At 47.7% G+C, this 13,378-nt stretch overlaps 2 protein-coding genes across 2 annotated transcripts in view; both read right to left on the reverse strand.

Annotated features, from left to right (window-relative positions):
• Window positions 1–1,646: 1,646 nt before the first annotated feature.
• Window positions 1,647–6,642, reverse strand: LOC146252392 (uncharacterized). Its single transcript, XM_084679043.1, has 5 exons — window positions 6,199–6,642; window positions 4,750–4,970; window positions 4,476–4,581; window positions 4,234–4,329; window positions 1,647–4,058 (listed from the first exon to the last, which is right to left on the reverse strand). The coding sequence occupies exons 1-5, from the start codon at window positions 6,241–6,243 to the stop codon at window positions 2,631–2,633; spliced, it is 1,896 nt and encodes a 631-aa protein (XP_084535169.1). The 5' UTR covers window positions 6,244–6,642; the 3' UTR covers window positions 1,647–2,630.
• A 3,255-nt stretch (window positions 6,643–9,897) lies between these two features.
• LOC146252393 (GLIPR1-like protein 1) overlaps window positions 9,898–13,378 on the reverse strand; it is a 6,107-nt gene continuing 2,626 nt past the window's right edge. The window contains exons 2-5 of the mRNA XM_084681068.1: window positions 11,980–12,204; window positions 11,760–11,869; window positions 10,827–10,918; window positions 9,898–10,618 (exon numbers count right to left, since the gene is read on the reverse strand). Coding sequence (XP_084537194.1) covers window positions 10,236–10,618; window positions 10,827–10,918; window positions 11,760–11,869; window positions 11,980–12,204 — 810 coding nt within the window. The 3' untranslated portion in view covers window positions 9,898–10,235. The remainder of the gene's footprint in view (window positions 10,619–10,826; window positions 10,919–11,759; window positions 11,870–11,979; window positions 12,205–13,378) is intronic.

Here is a 13,378-nt window from a genome sequence, read left to right on the forward strand (position 1 = left end):
AATAGACATGCACTGATTCCCGCGAGGAGGAGGAGGAAGAGGAAGAGAGCAAAAGAAGGAGGAAGTGAAAGAGATGAAAAGCACAGAGGTGTATATTCTATTCCACTAATAAAAAGAGCAGAATTCAGAATGATGTCGACTATCTTTTCCTTGGGTACAGAAAGAGGCTGTGTTTGTTACGTAACGTTTGTGTGTCACATCGGACAGTGTGGTATTATGTAGATCATGGTGCAAGGGAACCATCTTCACTTTAGAGCAGTGGGGTTCAAACAAACATTCAGCTATAGTCTCTAGCCCAGCCATCACCCAGACGAGAGTTGTGAAACACTTCCTTAACATTATTCCTTTCATGTGCTCCTACAGAAAGAACCCAGGCCAAGTGATGAATGAGGATATTGCAGGATCTGATTCATCACAGAGACGCTATCACACACAACTTCAGCTAGTCAACACTGACACCTGGTGGGAGATAAGTAGAAAATGTTTCATTGACTTAACAGGAGGCAGAAGAGCATGCTCAGCAACAAGTACCCAGACGTTGTCGTCAGTGGAGATGATGATTGGATGATTTCTTGGTGGATGATTTCTTGGTACATTCACACAACGACTGCTTCCTCTTAATCCCCTGTAGACAACGCCAGGTGTGTCTGTTGACGACATGCGAGAACATTGGCACTGTCCTCAATATCAAGACACTGGTAGCCACGAAACACCCCAGACATCTGGTCACTGTTCATCACAGTCCGATTGAAGATATACCGGAGACCTCCTAGTCACCGCCATTTCATTTGCAGTCAAAAAATGTGTCAACTTAGAATAATGTACCATCACTTAATTTGACTCAAGGAGCTCGTGTTGAGAATCGCGTTCCGAGTTCCAGATAAAATAACGTTTTCTCACCATGTTCTCCTCTATTCAAACCAGAACCCTAGTTCACCAGCAGGTGGTGCTGTCTGCTCAGGAAGCGCTCGAGCCCTCTACTGTCAAGAACAACCGTCCACACGTAGTTCAGAATGGACGAATTAATCATAAACAGGGTCGTCAAGTTTTATCAAAAGCTTGGAGTGAGATTCCCGGAGACCCCCCCCCCCCCCCCCGATACGAGCTTTCAGGTCTGCCAAACCCCCCCCCCCCCCCCCAAGACGACTTTTCACGTGTGTTCACGTCTATATTGCTTACCTACTAACGAACGTACGGTCGCCGAAAAACTTAACGCGTGCGACATAATCAGACATCCCAAGTCTCCCGGAAGGTAATGAGTCTCTGCAGGTTGGGATGTTAGCTGATAATAAATAATAATTTGTGTGTCTTGTAACCTTAGTCCTTGGGGCCCACTGCCCTGCAAGTGTTAGACGTTTCCCTCTTCTAACCCGCCCGATTCAAATTAATGGGTCGTTATCAGGCTTCTGCAGAGCTTGATGGCAACCCATTCATTTGAATTAAGTGTGTTGGAGCAGGGAAAATTCTCAAACTCACAGCGCAATGTCCCCCAAGGATGGTTCATTTGTGTTATTCATTAAAGTATAACTGCTAAACCTTGGTTGGTTGGTGTTTAACTAATGAAATCATAATCGTATGGAGACGAGAGATAAAACTAAATATGACAAATGTTGGAATGAGTGAAGAAGTAGATCATTAGACTTGAGTGAAGTTCAATACTTTTATTAGAGAATCAATTTCCACAGAACTCAGGATCATACAGTGATCTGAGACATCACTTGGCTGAAAAATGACAGGCCTTAGACGGACCCGAGTGATGGTGAAGAGGGAACACAGGCACGCACACATACATACATACACACACACACACACACACCAAGTCCTTGAAATAAATTCAGAGAAGTGACCAACGCACCTCCACACGACCAAAATACTAAATACCAGAAAATTGAAAACATTGTGCCATAGTGTCTGCTCACTGCCCATACCCGGCAGCCCCCAACAAGTGAAATGGGGCACCCAAGTCTAGATTGATGAACTGGGATGTGAGTAGTGCAGTTCCTCTGTTAGCAGAGTCACGTCTCCCTGCTGGAGAAACATCTACAACACATAAGATTGTACAACACAAATACACTACCTGAGTCTTCATTAGGAAATAAAGCGTTAGTTTCGTTATCCTACCACAAGCAGCAAGAGATCACAGCAGAGTCTAGTCTGTAGCCAGATGCGTTGCAACAATTCAATGACAATGACACATGCTTCGGTACGGTTTGCACAGTTGTATGGTTGTGATTTTCCCCTCTGTAGCATCTACCACAGTTGTGTGCTGTGCTGTGGAGTGTTGGAGCAGACAGGAACAGGCAACAGCACAGTGACTGGTGAGCACAGCAGCCTCGTTACAAGTAGTGCCTCATACTGCTATAGAGATATATATTGTATGCAGATCATTGATATCTGTGCCTGCTGCCACAGTCTAACACTGCAGTTGATCCTGCTGATGAAGTCCACAGTGCCAGAGCAGGCTGGTGGTGCCAGAGAGCCCGCAAACAGTTGTGATGTGACAGTTTGTGATGCGCTGTCTTAGACAGAGCTTGGATCCGGTGGGAGAGAGGACAACATGAGGTAGTTACAGTAGAGTCACATACCTGACTCCCTCAATACACACACACACAAACACACACACACACCCTTTAAACAGTTGTGACAGAGAGCAGGGGGCTGGGGCAGAGTGTTTGGTCGGCCAGGCCCAGTCTGGTCCCGTGGGTCAGAAGTTCCTCCACAGTGGTCCAGTCATCCAGCAGCTTGTGGTTCCTCAGTCGGCTCTGCTTCCTGTGGCTCAGCTCCAGCACCGACCTGCAGCCTGACCCGGAGCTCACTCCATCCAGCCCCCCACCGCCCTCCTTCCTCCCGCCTTCCGCCCCGCCTCGACCTTCAGCCCCGCCTCGAGCTGCCTTCCTCTCCCTCTGCTGCCTCGCCAGTACCAGGTGACGCCGCCGCTCTGTCCTGTTCCAGTAACGCCCCGCCCACCCCTCGCCACGAGCTTCCTCGTCCGTGGTGACCTCACTGCGCTCGTCCGCCAATCGGGAGGCCCGGGCCTTGAGCAGCTGGTTCCTGGCCATGCGAGGGGTCCGGGAGCGAGGAGAGCCCCCTCCCAAAGTGTTGTAGAGGGGGCTGCAGGAGGGATCCGGCTGCGGGGGTAGGGGGGCCAGGGTCTGGACCCCACGCCAGTCAGCTGTCCCTCCAGACCCACAACCAGACCCGGGTCTTGACCCACAACCCGACCCAGACCCAGAACCAGGCCTTTTGGCGGGGCCCAGTAAGTCTGACCCCTGCCTCTGACTGGGGGTGGTAATATACTGCTCTCTGGCTCCAGCTTCTGCAGCCCTCCTCTCCTGCCTGTACTCCCCCTGCCAGGCAACCTCCCCCTGGCTGCCCTGGGCCCCCAGAGGCCCCCTGCTCTCCTCCCTGGCCTGCCTGCCATAGCCTTGGTGTCCCAGGGGCAGGGCAGGGTGGCTGGCCCGTCTCCTCTCACTCAGGTCCTGCAGTGTGTAGCTGCGGCCGGGCAGCTCCATGGAGACGTGCTGGTTTAGCCGGTGCGCCCTCCGCTGGCAGGGCTCGGTACGACAGCTGGCAGCCAGACTGGGGCCTGCTTGACGGCGGCCCAGGGACGGACTGCGAGCATTCCGGATCTGCCCAGAATTACCCAAGGTGCACTGGTGTGATGCGGGGGTCTGTTCCGAAGCCCGGGCCTCAGGGATAGACTCCAAATCCCAGCGTGCTTTGCTCCCTGGCCACTGGTCACGGGGAAGATGTCTCGTCCGACGGCTATGCATGCGCCCGTCTAGAATCTTCTGGACGCGTCGGAACTCTCCCGTGCTGATGCTGTGGAAGCCAGAGTCGCTGAGCTCGGAGGAGAGGAGGGACTCTGAGGAGGAGGAGGAGCCTCGGCTGGTGTGACCCGGGGGAGAGGAGACCGCCTCCTCAGGCCCCTCCTCGCTCTCAGGCTCTGAGAGCTCCCCCTGGTGGATGCTACCGTCAGTGCAGCCAAGCCCACTGTCTCTCTCATGGAGAGGCAGGTAGCCCAGAGGAGGCTCCAACCAGCCTGACTCGTACTCTCCCTGGAGATGAGATGAGAGGAGCATGGTTGTATATTACCCTTATGCTGAAAATAGTATCAGTATTATTGATCACTAACAGATATCCTGCAGGTTGGCCTCCTCTGTGGTCCTTCAACACATTCTTCAGTGTTTATGTCGTTGGTGAGTTAATAGATCCAATCATGTGATCAATTACCTGACTCAGAAGGCTGTTGGGGTCTTCCTGGTCAGTATTACAGCAACCAATCAGACAGCTGCGGTTGTTGGGTTGGTAGCTCAACACATCAGAGTCCTAAAACAGTGGCAGTTCAGTAGTTTAGTTCATAACACAATAAATGAAGATGAATGAAGGATGAATGAATTAAACAATAAATGAATTAAACAATGAATGAATTAAACAATGAATGAATTATGTAATCATTTAATTAATAAACGTGCCTGATAATCAAGACTGTCAATTTCATCCACGCCATAGGACACACTAGGTAGGTAGCCATTGGAGGAGTAGAGGTCAGGTGGCAGGTTCCTGGGGTCGTAATAGGGCCTAAAAAGAAGCAGTCATTACCTTCAAACCTCTATGACATTTTGAATGAATATCTCTATTTGATACTGATTGCAGCTGCATTGTTTTCTGACTAGACTGCTCCTTAAACTCCTGGAATCATAGTCGTTTATTTCCAAAAATTGACCCCCCAGGAGTAGCGGTACCTACCCCTGTGCGTAGCCCCCCAGGGCGGGTTCAGACCCCTCCACCACCCCCAGTCTGCGGAGGGCCTCCCAGTGGCGCTCTGTCTGCGTGCTGCAGTCGCTCGTGTAGCACTGGTGATGTCTCCGCCCCTTCCGGCCCTCCACTTGCACGGTGACTGGCTGGCCGTATTCATCCAGGAAGTGTAACTCTTTGCGATGACGGCGGGACTTTTCGCGCCCTTTAGCCTGGAAACGAAGCACACATGGACAGTTTTGGGCCAAGACGTTAAGATGACAACGGCTTTAATTGGCGTAGCCAAACGTGACCATGAAAACACAGTACATTCCATCATCCATGTGACCTCACAAAGGCTTCTCATGTCATCTGAAAGGTTGTGGACTCATGTCAACTCAGGCTCTGTCTCTGGTAAATACACATGGAAGGCTGCATGTGAGGGAAGCAGAGCCAACAGGCCTGGCTGAAGCAGGCTCCACCGTCCTCGCCCCTGGTACCGGCTGCAGAGATGTAGGTCAGAGCTAGCCCCACACCTTGTTTCACCCCCAACCCCCTGGGGCTACCTCTGGACCTCTTGCTCTCTCTGTTTGACTCTCTCTCTCTCTCTCTCTCTCTCTCTCTCTCTCTCTCTCTCTCTCTCTCTCTCTCTCTCTCTCTCTCTCTGCCTGTTTCTCTTTCTAGCTACTCTGTGCTCTACTACAAAACCCCTGCAGAGGCATCCCAGGCCAGGCTCTTCCACTTCAGTTCACCCTGACAGAGAGAGAGAGAGAGAGAGAGAGAGAGAGAGAGAGAGAGAGAGAGAGAGAGAGAGAGAGAGAGAGAGAGAGAGAGAGAGAGAAGCAGAGTGTATACTCTCTGCTCAGAGAACATGGGCAAGCACAAGCACCCTATCTATAATGACTCATAGCCCAGGGACAACAGAACTGGCCTTTTTCGGGTCTCAGGCATGTGTGTGTGTTTACGTGTTTTTGTTTGGGTGCTTTTGTTGTGTCTGTGTCTCTGTGTTTTTTGTGTGTGTCCCTGAATTAGTCTTAAAATACAGTTCCACCCTTTTCACCACCCCTCGAGGGATCTATGGTTTCATCTTCTGTGGAACTACAGGACAGAGTCCATAACTCATTTCCATATGGACAAATTAAAGTATATCTTACCTAATCTCTTTACCCTATATACAGCTCAAACAAATATAACTGTACATCTATCTAAAGTTCTATACAGTAAACATTTGAGTCTCTCTTTTCTCTCACTCTCTCTCTCCTTCTCTCTCTGTATATATATCATATAGCCTATATATATATATATATATATATATATATACACTGTATATACTATACTGTATATGTAGGGTAAATATTTACAATAATTTTCGCAAACACCAGCTAAACACATACCTCACATGTGAAGCTATTAAGCATAGTGTGAACTATTGAAAGGAAAACAGACACATTTTGTACTCACTCCTTTCTTATGGTCCGTCCACTGTCCTGAGAGTCGACAGCCCATGTCTGTCTGTGCAGCAGCGATGGCACCCGAGAGAACCTAGCTACGCAGGGAATAGAGGAGGAGAGGAGGGATGAGAGGGGAGGCCGGGCGCCAAGGTAACAGAGGTATTCCGCTCGTCCAGAGGAATGGAGGCGGTCGAAAGAACAGGTGCATTGACACTGCTTGTTTCAGAATGCAGAACGCGTCCAAAAGGAGAGACTGGGGGGACACCGAATGGGTAGCCCTACCACAGCGGTTAGCCTGGTTTAAATATCAGATCGGATGCTCTGCGGCGGCGGAGAAACCCTGCACTCATTCGTTTCACTCTCTCCTTCTCTCTCGTTAGCACTCGCTCTTTCTCGCTCTTGCTCTCTCTCTCTTTCGTTCATCGTCTGTTTCCCCAGATTCACATCCTAAACAGTAGCTCTTCTCATACATATGAATTGCCTCGTTCACCAATGGACCATTCTCTGATCAACATCATAAAAAGAATAAGGCGGACCTCTATTGTCATTGGTTAACCGTTTCCGCCAGTCAAACATCCATTCATATGTTGCTGTGAAGAGTCCATACTTCCACACCGTATGTCACGTTATAAAGCAACTGGGTGGACTGTACACAAATCAATCTGTAATTCCACTCGGAAATAGGAAAATGCGCAGAAAACATAAGATTTATCACCTCCAAAATGCAGCCATCAGTCTGCATCTGTCAGCAGTGCCTGCCAAGCTGGACAATCCAGGAGAATGAGGTTAGTAATGGAAGGCAGGGAGATAAGGGGGGTAGGAAGTGAGATGTTATGTAACTAATATTTATGCTGGCTAATGAGCTTTTCTTCTGGACTCGAGGGAGACAGAATTAACACATGGACCACCCCTCAGCCCTCCCCAGCCCCACAACCCATGGAACTATCCCTGACTAGCATGGTTAAACTGTAGTTTGGTGACCTCGGTCACACGCCGACGTAAATTCCAATGAGTTAAAACAGGTCGAGTCATAGTGGGATTCCCAGGGCTTCATCACTGTGTTCCTGACCAGTGTTGGGTAACGTTACTTTTTAAAGTAACTAATTACAGTTACTAGTTACATTCCTTGTAAAGTAACTAGGTACGTTACTTAGGCCTACCTGCTTTAGAGAGTAAGGCGTTTAGTTACTTTCGCGTTACATTAAGAAAAGTCTTTTATTTCTAAGACAATTCACCTTGGTCACAAATGCCCAGAAGGCACATTTAATGGGTTGACATCAGCAATAGCATATTGTACTGAAAATTCAGTGTCACTCGCATATAATCAATCCTTATTGTACAGCAAGACGGATCAAGATATCCACTATAATGAAAAGCAATATTTGCATGTTCTTCAATCAAGAAACTTCTTCAATCAAGTTCTTCAATCAAGAAACTCTTAAATCAATAAATAATGTTGTAAAATGTCAGGCAAGTGTAGTAGTTAGCTAGCTCTACAAGGGCTAGGTTTTAATCTAGGAGCAAAACGAAGCTAAGCTATAGCTAGGTATATGGTAGCAAAATGGTGTTCACAGTTATGTACTGAACCAGACTATTTTACTTACTGTAATATAATCCTAAACCGAAACCACTGAACAATTCAGCAACACATCACACAAGCTTGAGTTCAATAAATTATTTAATGTGACATTACGTAGGCCTGTACATGCAAGTCATAAATAAATATTTAGCTGGTCGGCTCGTTGACGCCGGGTAAATTGGGCTCGTGAGACTGCGCACCATAAGAACGAAGAGAAATATACCCACCTGTCTAGCATATTAAGACGTTTTCGTAAGTACTAGCGAAAAATAGCCTCACCTTTCCTATACTTTTAGCTACATGCTGAATGCTCTCGACCAAAAGACTAAATTAAGCAACGCGTTACTTGTTTGAACAAGGAACTAGTAACGGATTAATTCAATTTAATAAGTAACGCGTTAAGTTACTAGATACCTAACAAAAGTAGTCTATACTGTACTGTAACGCGTTACACCCAACACTGTTCCTGACTATTTGAAAGGTTTTTTGTTCATTTACCTAAATGTCACAACACATAAGATTTTTAGTGACAATTTGTTAGCTGGAGAGAAGGAACGAGATTGAGAGTGTTTGTGTGATAAAGAAAGGAACAGAAAGTGGTAGAGAACTAGAGAGAATGTGACAGAAGGGAGAGAGAGATTTGGACTTGGAGTGTAACAGGGAGCCATGCCATAGAGAGAGAGAGAGAGAGAGAGAGAGAGAGAGAGAGAGAGAGAGAGAGAGGGAGGGTGAGAGAGAGAGAGGGAGAGAGAGAAAAGAGGGTATATCAGGCCATGTCAGACTGTATCATGTCCCCACTAGTGCCAGGCCCTCTCCTCTTCCTCTCCTCTCCACCCATCTCCTCTTCCTCTCCTCTCCCCCATCCACCAGGCCCTGTGGTCAAGGTTGACATTGTCCGGCATCTGTCTCTCCAGTCCTTCACAGCCATAGCAGCGACAGTGTGCAATCCAGGCTGCAGTTCAGACAGCATGTCGTTGTCTAGTACACCACGTACACACACACACTGCACACAGTACATAGATGCAGCGTCATCACACAGTAGGTGCTAGCTATCCACGCGCCTGCATCTGTTAGACACTTCACTACAGTCGTTTGCACCAGTTATGGGACAGAGCCCAACAGTGGCCAGGACCTCCGGGATGGGAGATTTGCCAGCTGACGAGGTGGTGTAAGAACGAACGTCAGAATGTTCACAAACCTAAATCTGTCACTTCCTGTCCCGTTAGGAGGTCATGTGGCGAACCTCCCTGTGATGTAACGTGACATTTCAACATCTCTTACAGGCTTCACTGCCCTCTTTAAAAACCAACAATATAAGAGAATACTGAAGAACGTTCTACAGTTCCTCTGCAGCATCAGGCCAGACCAGGGAACATTCTCTAGTTCTCTGTAGCACCAGAGGAAAGTTCTCTGTGGACCACAACTCAATACCACAGAACAGTGTCAGATTAGAACCAAGCTGTTGAGTCCTAATGTTCCTGCCAGATTTAGCCTCTGTGCGAAGTGAAGTGCTAGTGAATGAATATTTCAGTTGAGCTGTGTGCTTCACTCACCAAGCCTGATTCCCTCAACCTTACTACTTTTCTCTCTCTCTCACCCTAGGTTACCTCCTACAGTAACAAGGCTTTTCACTTTCTTACCCCCTCTTGCTCTCTTCCTTATTCCATCTCTCCTCCATTCCTACAGTCTCTGAAGGTTTTTTCTCGTTTTTTTTCCCCTCCCAATTTTGTGAGTAAAAGAGATGGAGGAAGATATTCAGAGGAATAGAGGGAAGAAGAGCCTGATGATGTTACCTCGGTTACGAGAAGCTGCTGAGAAGTGATATTAGAGAAAACCTTTCTCCAAGCAGGCCGATAGTTCCAGCTTAGAATAGCTTGTAGGAGTCAGATGGCTGAGCGGTGAGGGAGTCGGGCTAGTAATCAGAAGGTTGCAGGATCAATTTCCCGCCGTGCCAAGTGACGTTGTGTCCATGGGCAAGGCACTTCACCCTACTTGCTTCGGGGGGAATGTCCCTGTACTTGCTGTAAGTCGCTCTGGATAAAAGCGTCTGCTAAATGTAATGTAAATGTAGCTTGTTCCGGGGCATAGAAATGATAGTAGGACTGATGGAAGGTATTAGACAGACAAACGAACAACCAACACCTAGTTTATTCATATTATATACAGACATGTACAGAATCATTCCGTATTGAATAGTGAATCCCAATCATATTCGTAAAGTATGTACCTTTCTGTCAAAACTAGTTGCGGATAGCTACATTTGTTTTATACAGTATGAATTGGTAATGCATTATTAAGATGCTGTGCCATGCATATGGCTTTCGCTAAGAAGGTATGCTGCGGTTAATTAAGTATGAATCCCTGTTGTAACATTATATCCAGGTCAACTCCAGTTTTATGAATGAACTTATACAGTGCGTGGTGTCGGGTAAATTTACATCAAGTCATGTACACCACACATACAGACCTCACAGCCCCAGTGAGAGAAGGACAACTATTCCAATCGTGATAAAGGCAGGTTTAGTAGACATTCCTGCAGATGGCATATTTATCTTCTTATCCTCCCTGTCCTGGGCCTGTTTCTTCACCCATTTCTCTTCTACCTTCGTACTCTCTGTCGCGGTTGGCTCCCTGTCCTCTTGGGTGGGCTGTGGGCCGGAGGTAGGCCCCAGGCCGGAGGTAGGCCCCAGGCCGAAGGTAGGCCCCAGGCCGGAGGTAGGCCCCAGGCCGGAGGTAGGCCCCGGGCCTGGCTCGTGTGGAGGGTTGGAAGATTCAGTGACGTCGAAGTCAGGGCCGTCTGACGTCGTCTCATCCGAAGGGGTGGGTCCGTCTGTGGGCTCAGCATCAGGTACTAGGGGACACCAGGAAAACAGACGTTACAGCTGGCAAGGAGAACTGACTTTTCTTTTCTTCTTTAGCAGTAGGGAGAAGCAAGAGGGATCAGGGAGAACGCCGTGAGCTACGAGGAGCAGTGAAAGGGAGTAAGGTGGAGCAATGAGCAGGGAGGAGGAGAAGGGGAGTGGGAAGGAGAACAGCCAAGAGAATCAGAGAGGCCTTACCACACAGCTTGTCCTGACAGCCAGGGAAATTGCTTGAACAATTGGAGCATGGCGGTCCCTCCTCATAGGGTTGGACCTCTTCATAGTTGCCCCTAGAATGCACACCCACAACGTACAAACAACGCATGGAACACATACAGAACACGCAAACAACAGAGACACAAAAACACAATTACAGTAAAGATTGAGTCCGCGTTGGTGGTCAATCGGGGTGAAGCACTTTAAAACATATTTACATGCACAGATGGCAAAAGTACACTCAAGTAAAAGTACAGATACTCATGTTTAAAAAGACCGGAAAAATTGAAGTACTGACTACACTTTTTCACTCAAGTTGAAGTAAAGAAGTGTGAGCTCTGACATATACTTAAGTAAAAAGTAGTCATTACTACTACCTGTTTTAGTGTCACGCTAGTTACTGGACCCCACATTATAATAATACAAAAATACACTATAGACGCATTCGCCAGGAATGATTTTTGTCGCCAACAATTTCAAACATCTCCCTCATATAGCCTATGGCCATGGGCAGGCCCGACGATAGGGGGGGGACAAACGGGTGAAACCGGAGAGGAGAGGAACAGGAGAGGAAGAGCAGAGGAGAGGAAGAGCAAGGGAAAAGGAGAGATCTGGGCGCGGGGGGGCTCATCTAAGATGATCTTGTTCTGGGCCCAGGCAGGACTGTCAGCTGGCCTGGCCGTGAGTGATCAGGGATGTTTCCAGTCTCAGCCATGTCCACTTTCCTGCCTCATCCAGAACTTTTTTTTAAAACTTTTTTTTTTACACACAACCTGTGACAGAAAAAAACACTTTTGTTTGTGAAAATGTGTTCTAAACTTTTTTTTCAGGAGAGAGGAGAGGGGAGAAGCCTAAAACAGTATAGTAGAGTGTGTGTGGTATCAGGAAGAGTGTGTGTGTGGTGTCAGGTCTTACGCTGGGAAGTAATTGCACACCAGGAAGGTGGATTTCTTAAATTCCAGCCCCTCCATCGTGTCACAGAGATGGGTGGCACAGCCCACTGCAGACGACTGCGCCCACACCATCTGAAACACACACACACACACACACACAAATGTGAAGGCATTCATTCAGCAGGCGCTTTTTTCAATGTGAGGTACAGGATAGTAGTCGAGTTTACCATAGTCATGTTTACCTGAGTGTAGTGTCCACACATCTTTCCCTCCTCACAGTCTGTGGTTGTGAAATCATAGCTTTGGTGCTCCAGGAACCAGTCGTTCAGCGCCTTTTCTAGGTCCAGTGAGCTTTCAGTGACGTACAGGTTTTCCCCAGTGTTCATTTCCCCCAGGTCCGGGTTGTGGTTCCAGATACATTTGACTGCATAGCTCTCCGCAAGAATTCGTAGCTTCTCATCCCATCGCTGAAGGACAGAGGGACAGAAAGACTGGTTCCTGATTCCTGTTGCTGCAGTGACTCCCAGTGAAGGCTAGGGGGAGCTACTAGCCCACATCACATTGCACCATCCTTCAGTCCTCCAAAGGGGCTGGTCCACACAACATTTGATATGGGGTGACCGAGGTAGGGCGCAGACCAAATTTACCCGATGGGAGGCGGAATATTTTCATAAACTTCATAAACTTTCATACTATTATAAATGACTATGATGGTTCAACACATAACTTGTATTTAAGTTACGAGGTGAGGAGGGGGCGGTGGTGGTAAGGGGGGGGGGGGGTGCAATCAGACAAGGCCCTTATAATGCAAACATCTCCCCTGAGGTTATGGTTGGGGTCAATATGGGAGAGTCTTATTATGATCACATTGGTCTTAACATTGCTCTGTCTGTCCTTATCTTCCCCCCCATGTTTAAAGGTCAAAGGTGACTGTTTGCTGCCCCTCCTGGTGTCACTGTGCAGTGTTACGGTAATACCATGACCTTCCCTCATCTCTCGCCACCAGAACAGGAACCAGGGGACCGTGGTATTTCCCCTCTGAGATCAGCTGTTTCCTCCACTACATTGAGATGATGCTACAGTAAACTGAGACATTACGTTGACTGAGATATTGTTGTAAAATGATAGGCTGAGGCTCAGTTTGAACTTTTCAACTAACACGGGTTTGATCAATGACAATAAGTATCTCACGACTGCGTAGCTAATGCTAATGAGACCTATCACCTATACACGTACTGTAAAGCAGTACCTCCTCTCAGTCTTACAGGCAAAGTCCAGCATTCCAGAGCCCCATGGTGTATGAGCTTAAAAGCTTTGGATTTGGAATTTTTGACAATATCCTGAATAGATGAAACTGAAGCCCCAAAACAAGTGTGTGTGTATGTCTCTGTGTGTGTGTGTGTGACAGAGAGAGAGAGTGAGAAAGAGAGATTCCAGAGATGCATAACAAGTCTTGTGATGAGATGTTTGTTTGTTCAGCCACCCGGGATTCCAAAAACACAATGCTCTGGTGTTGGAGGATAGCGCGGGTACACACACACACACACACACACACACACACCCACAGTCCACCACTTCTCAGCTGTGTTGGACCCTAAAAAAACAATGACCTCCTTCTCCACATCTGGATAGTATTACACT

This window comes from Hypomesus nipponensis, chromosome 18 (genome assembly GCF_054491055.1).
Source record: "Hypomesus nipponensis isolate SF chromosome 18, ASM5449105v1, whole genome shotgun sequence".
NCBI lineage: Eukaryota > Metazoa > Chordata > Actinopteri > Osmeriformes > Osmeridae > Hypomesus > Hypomesus nipponensis.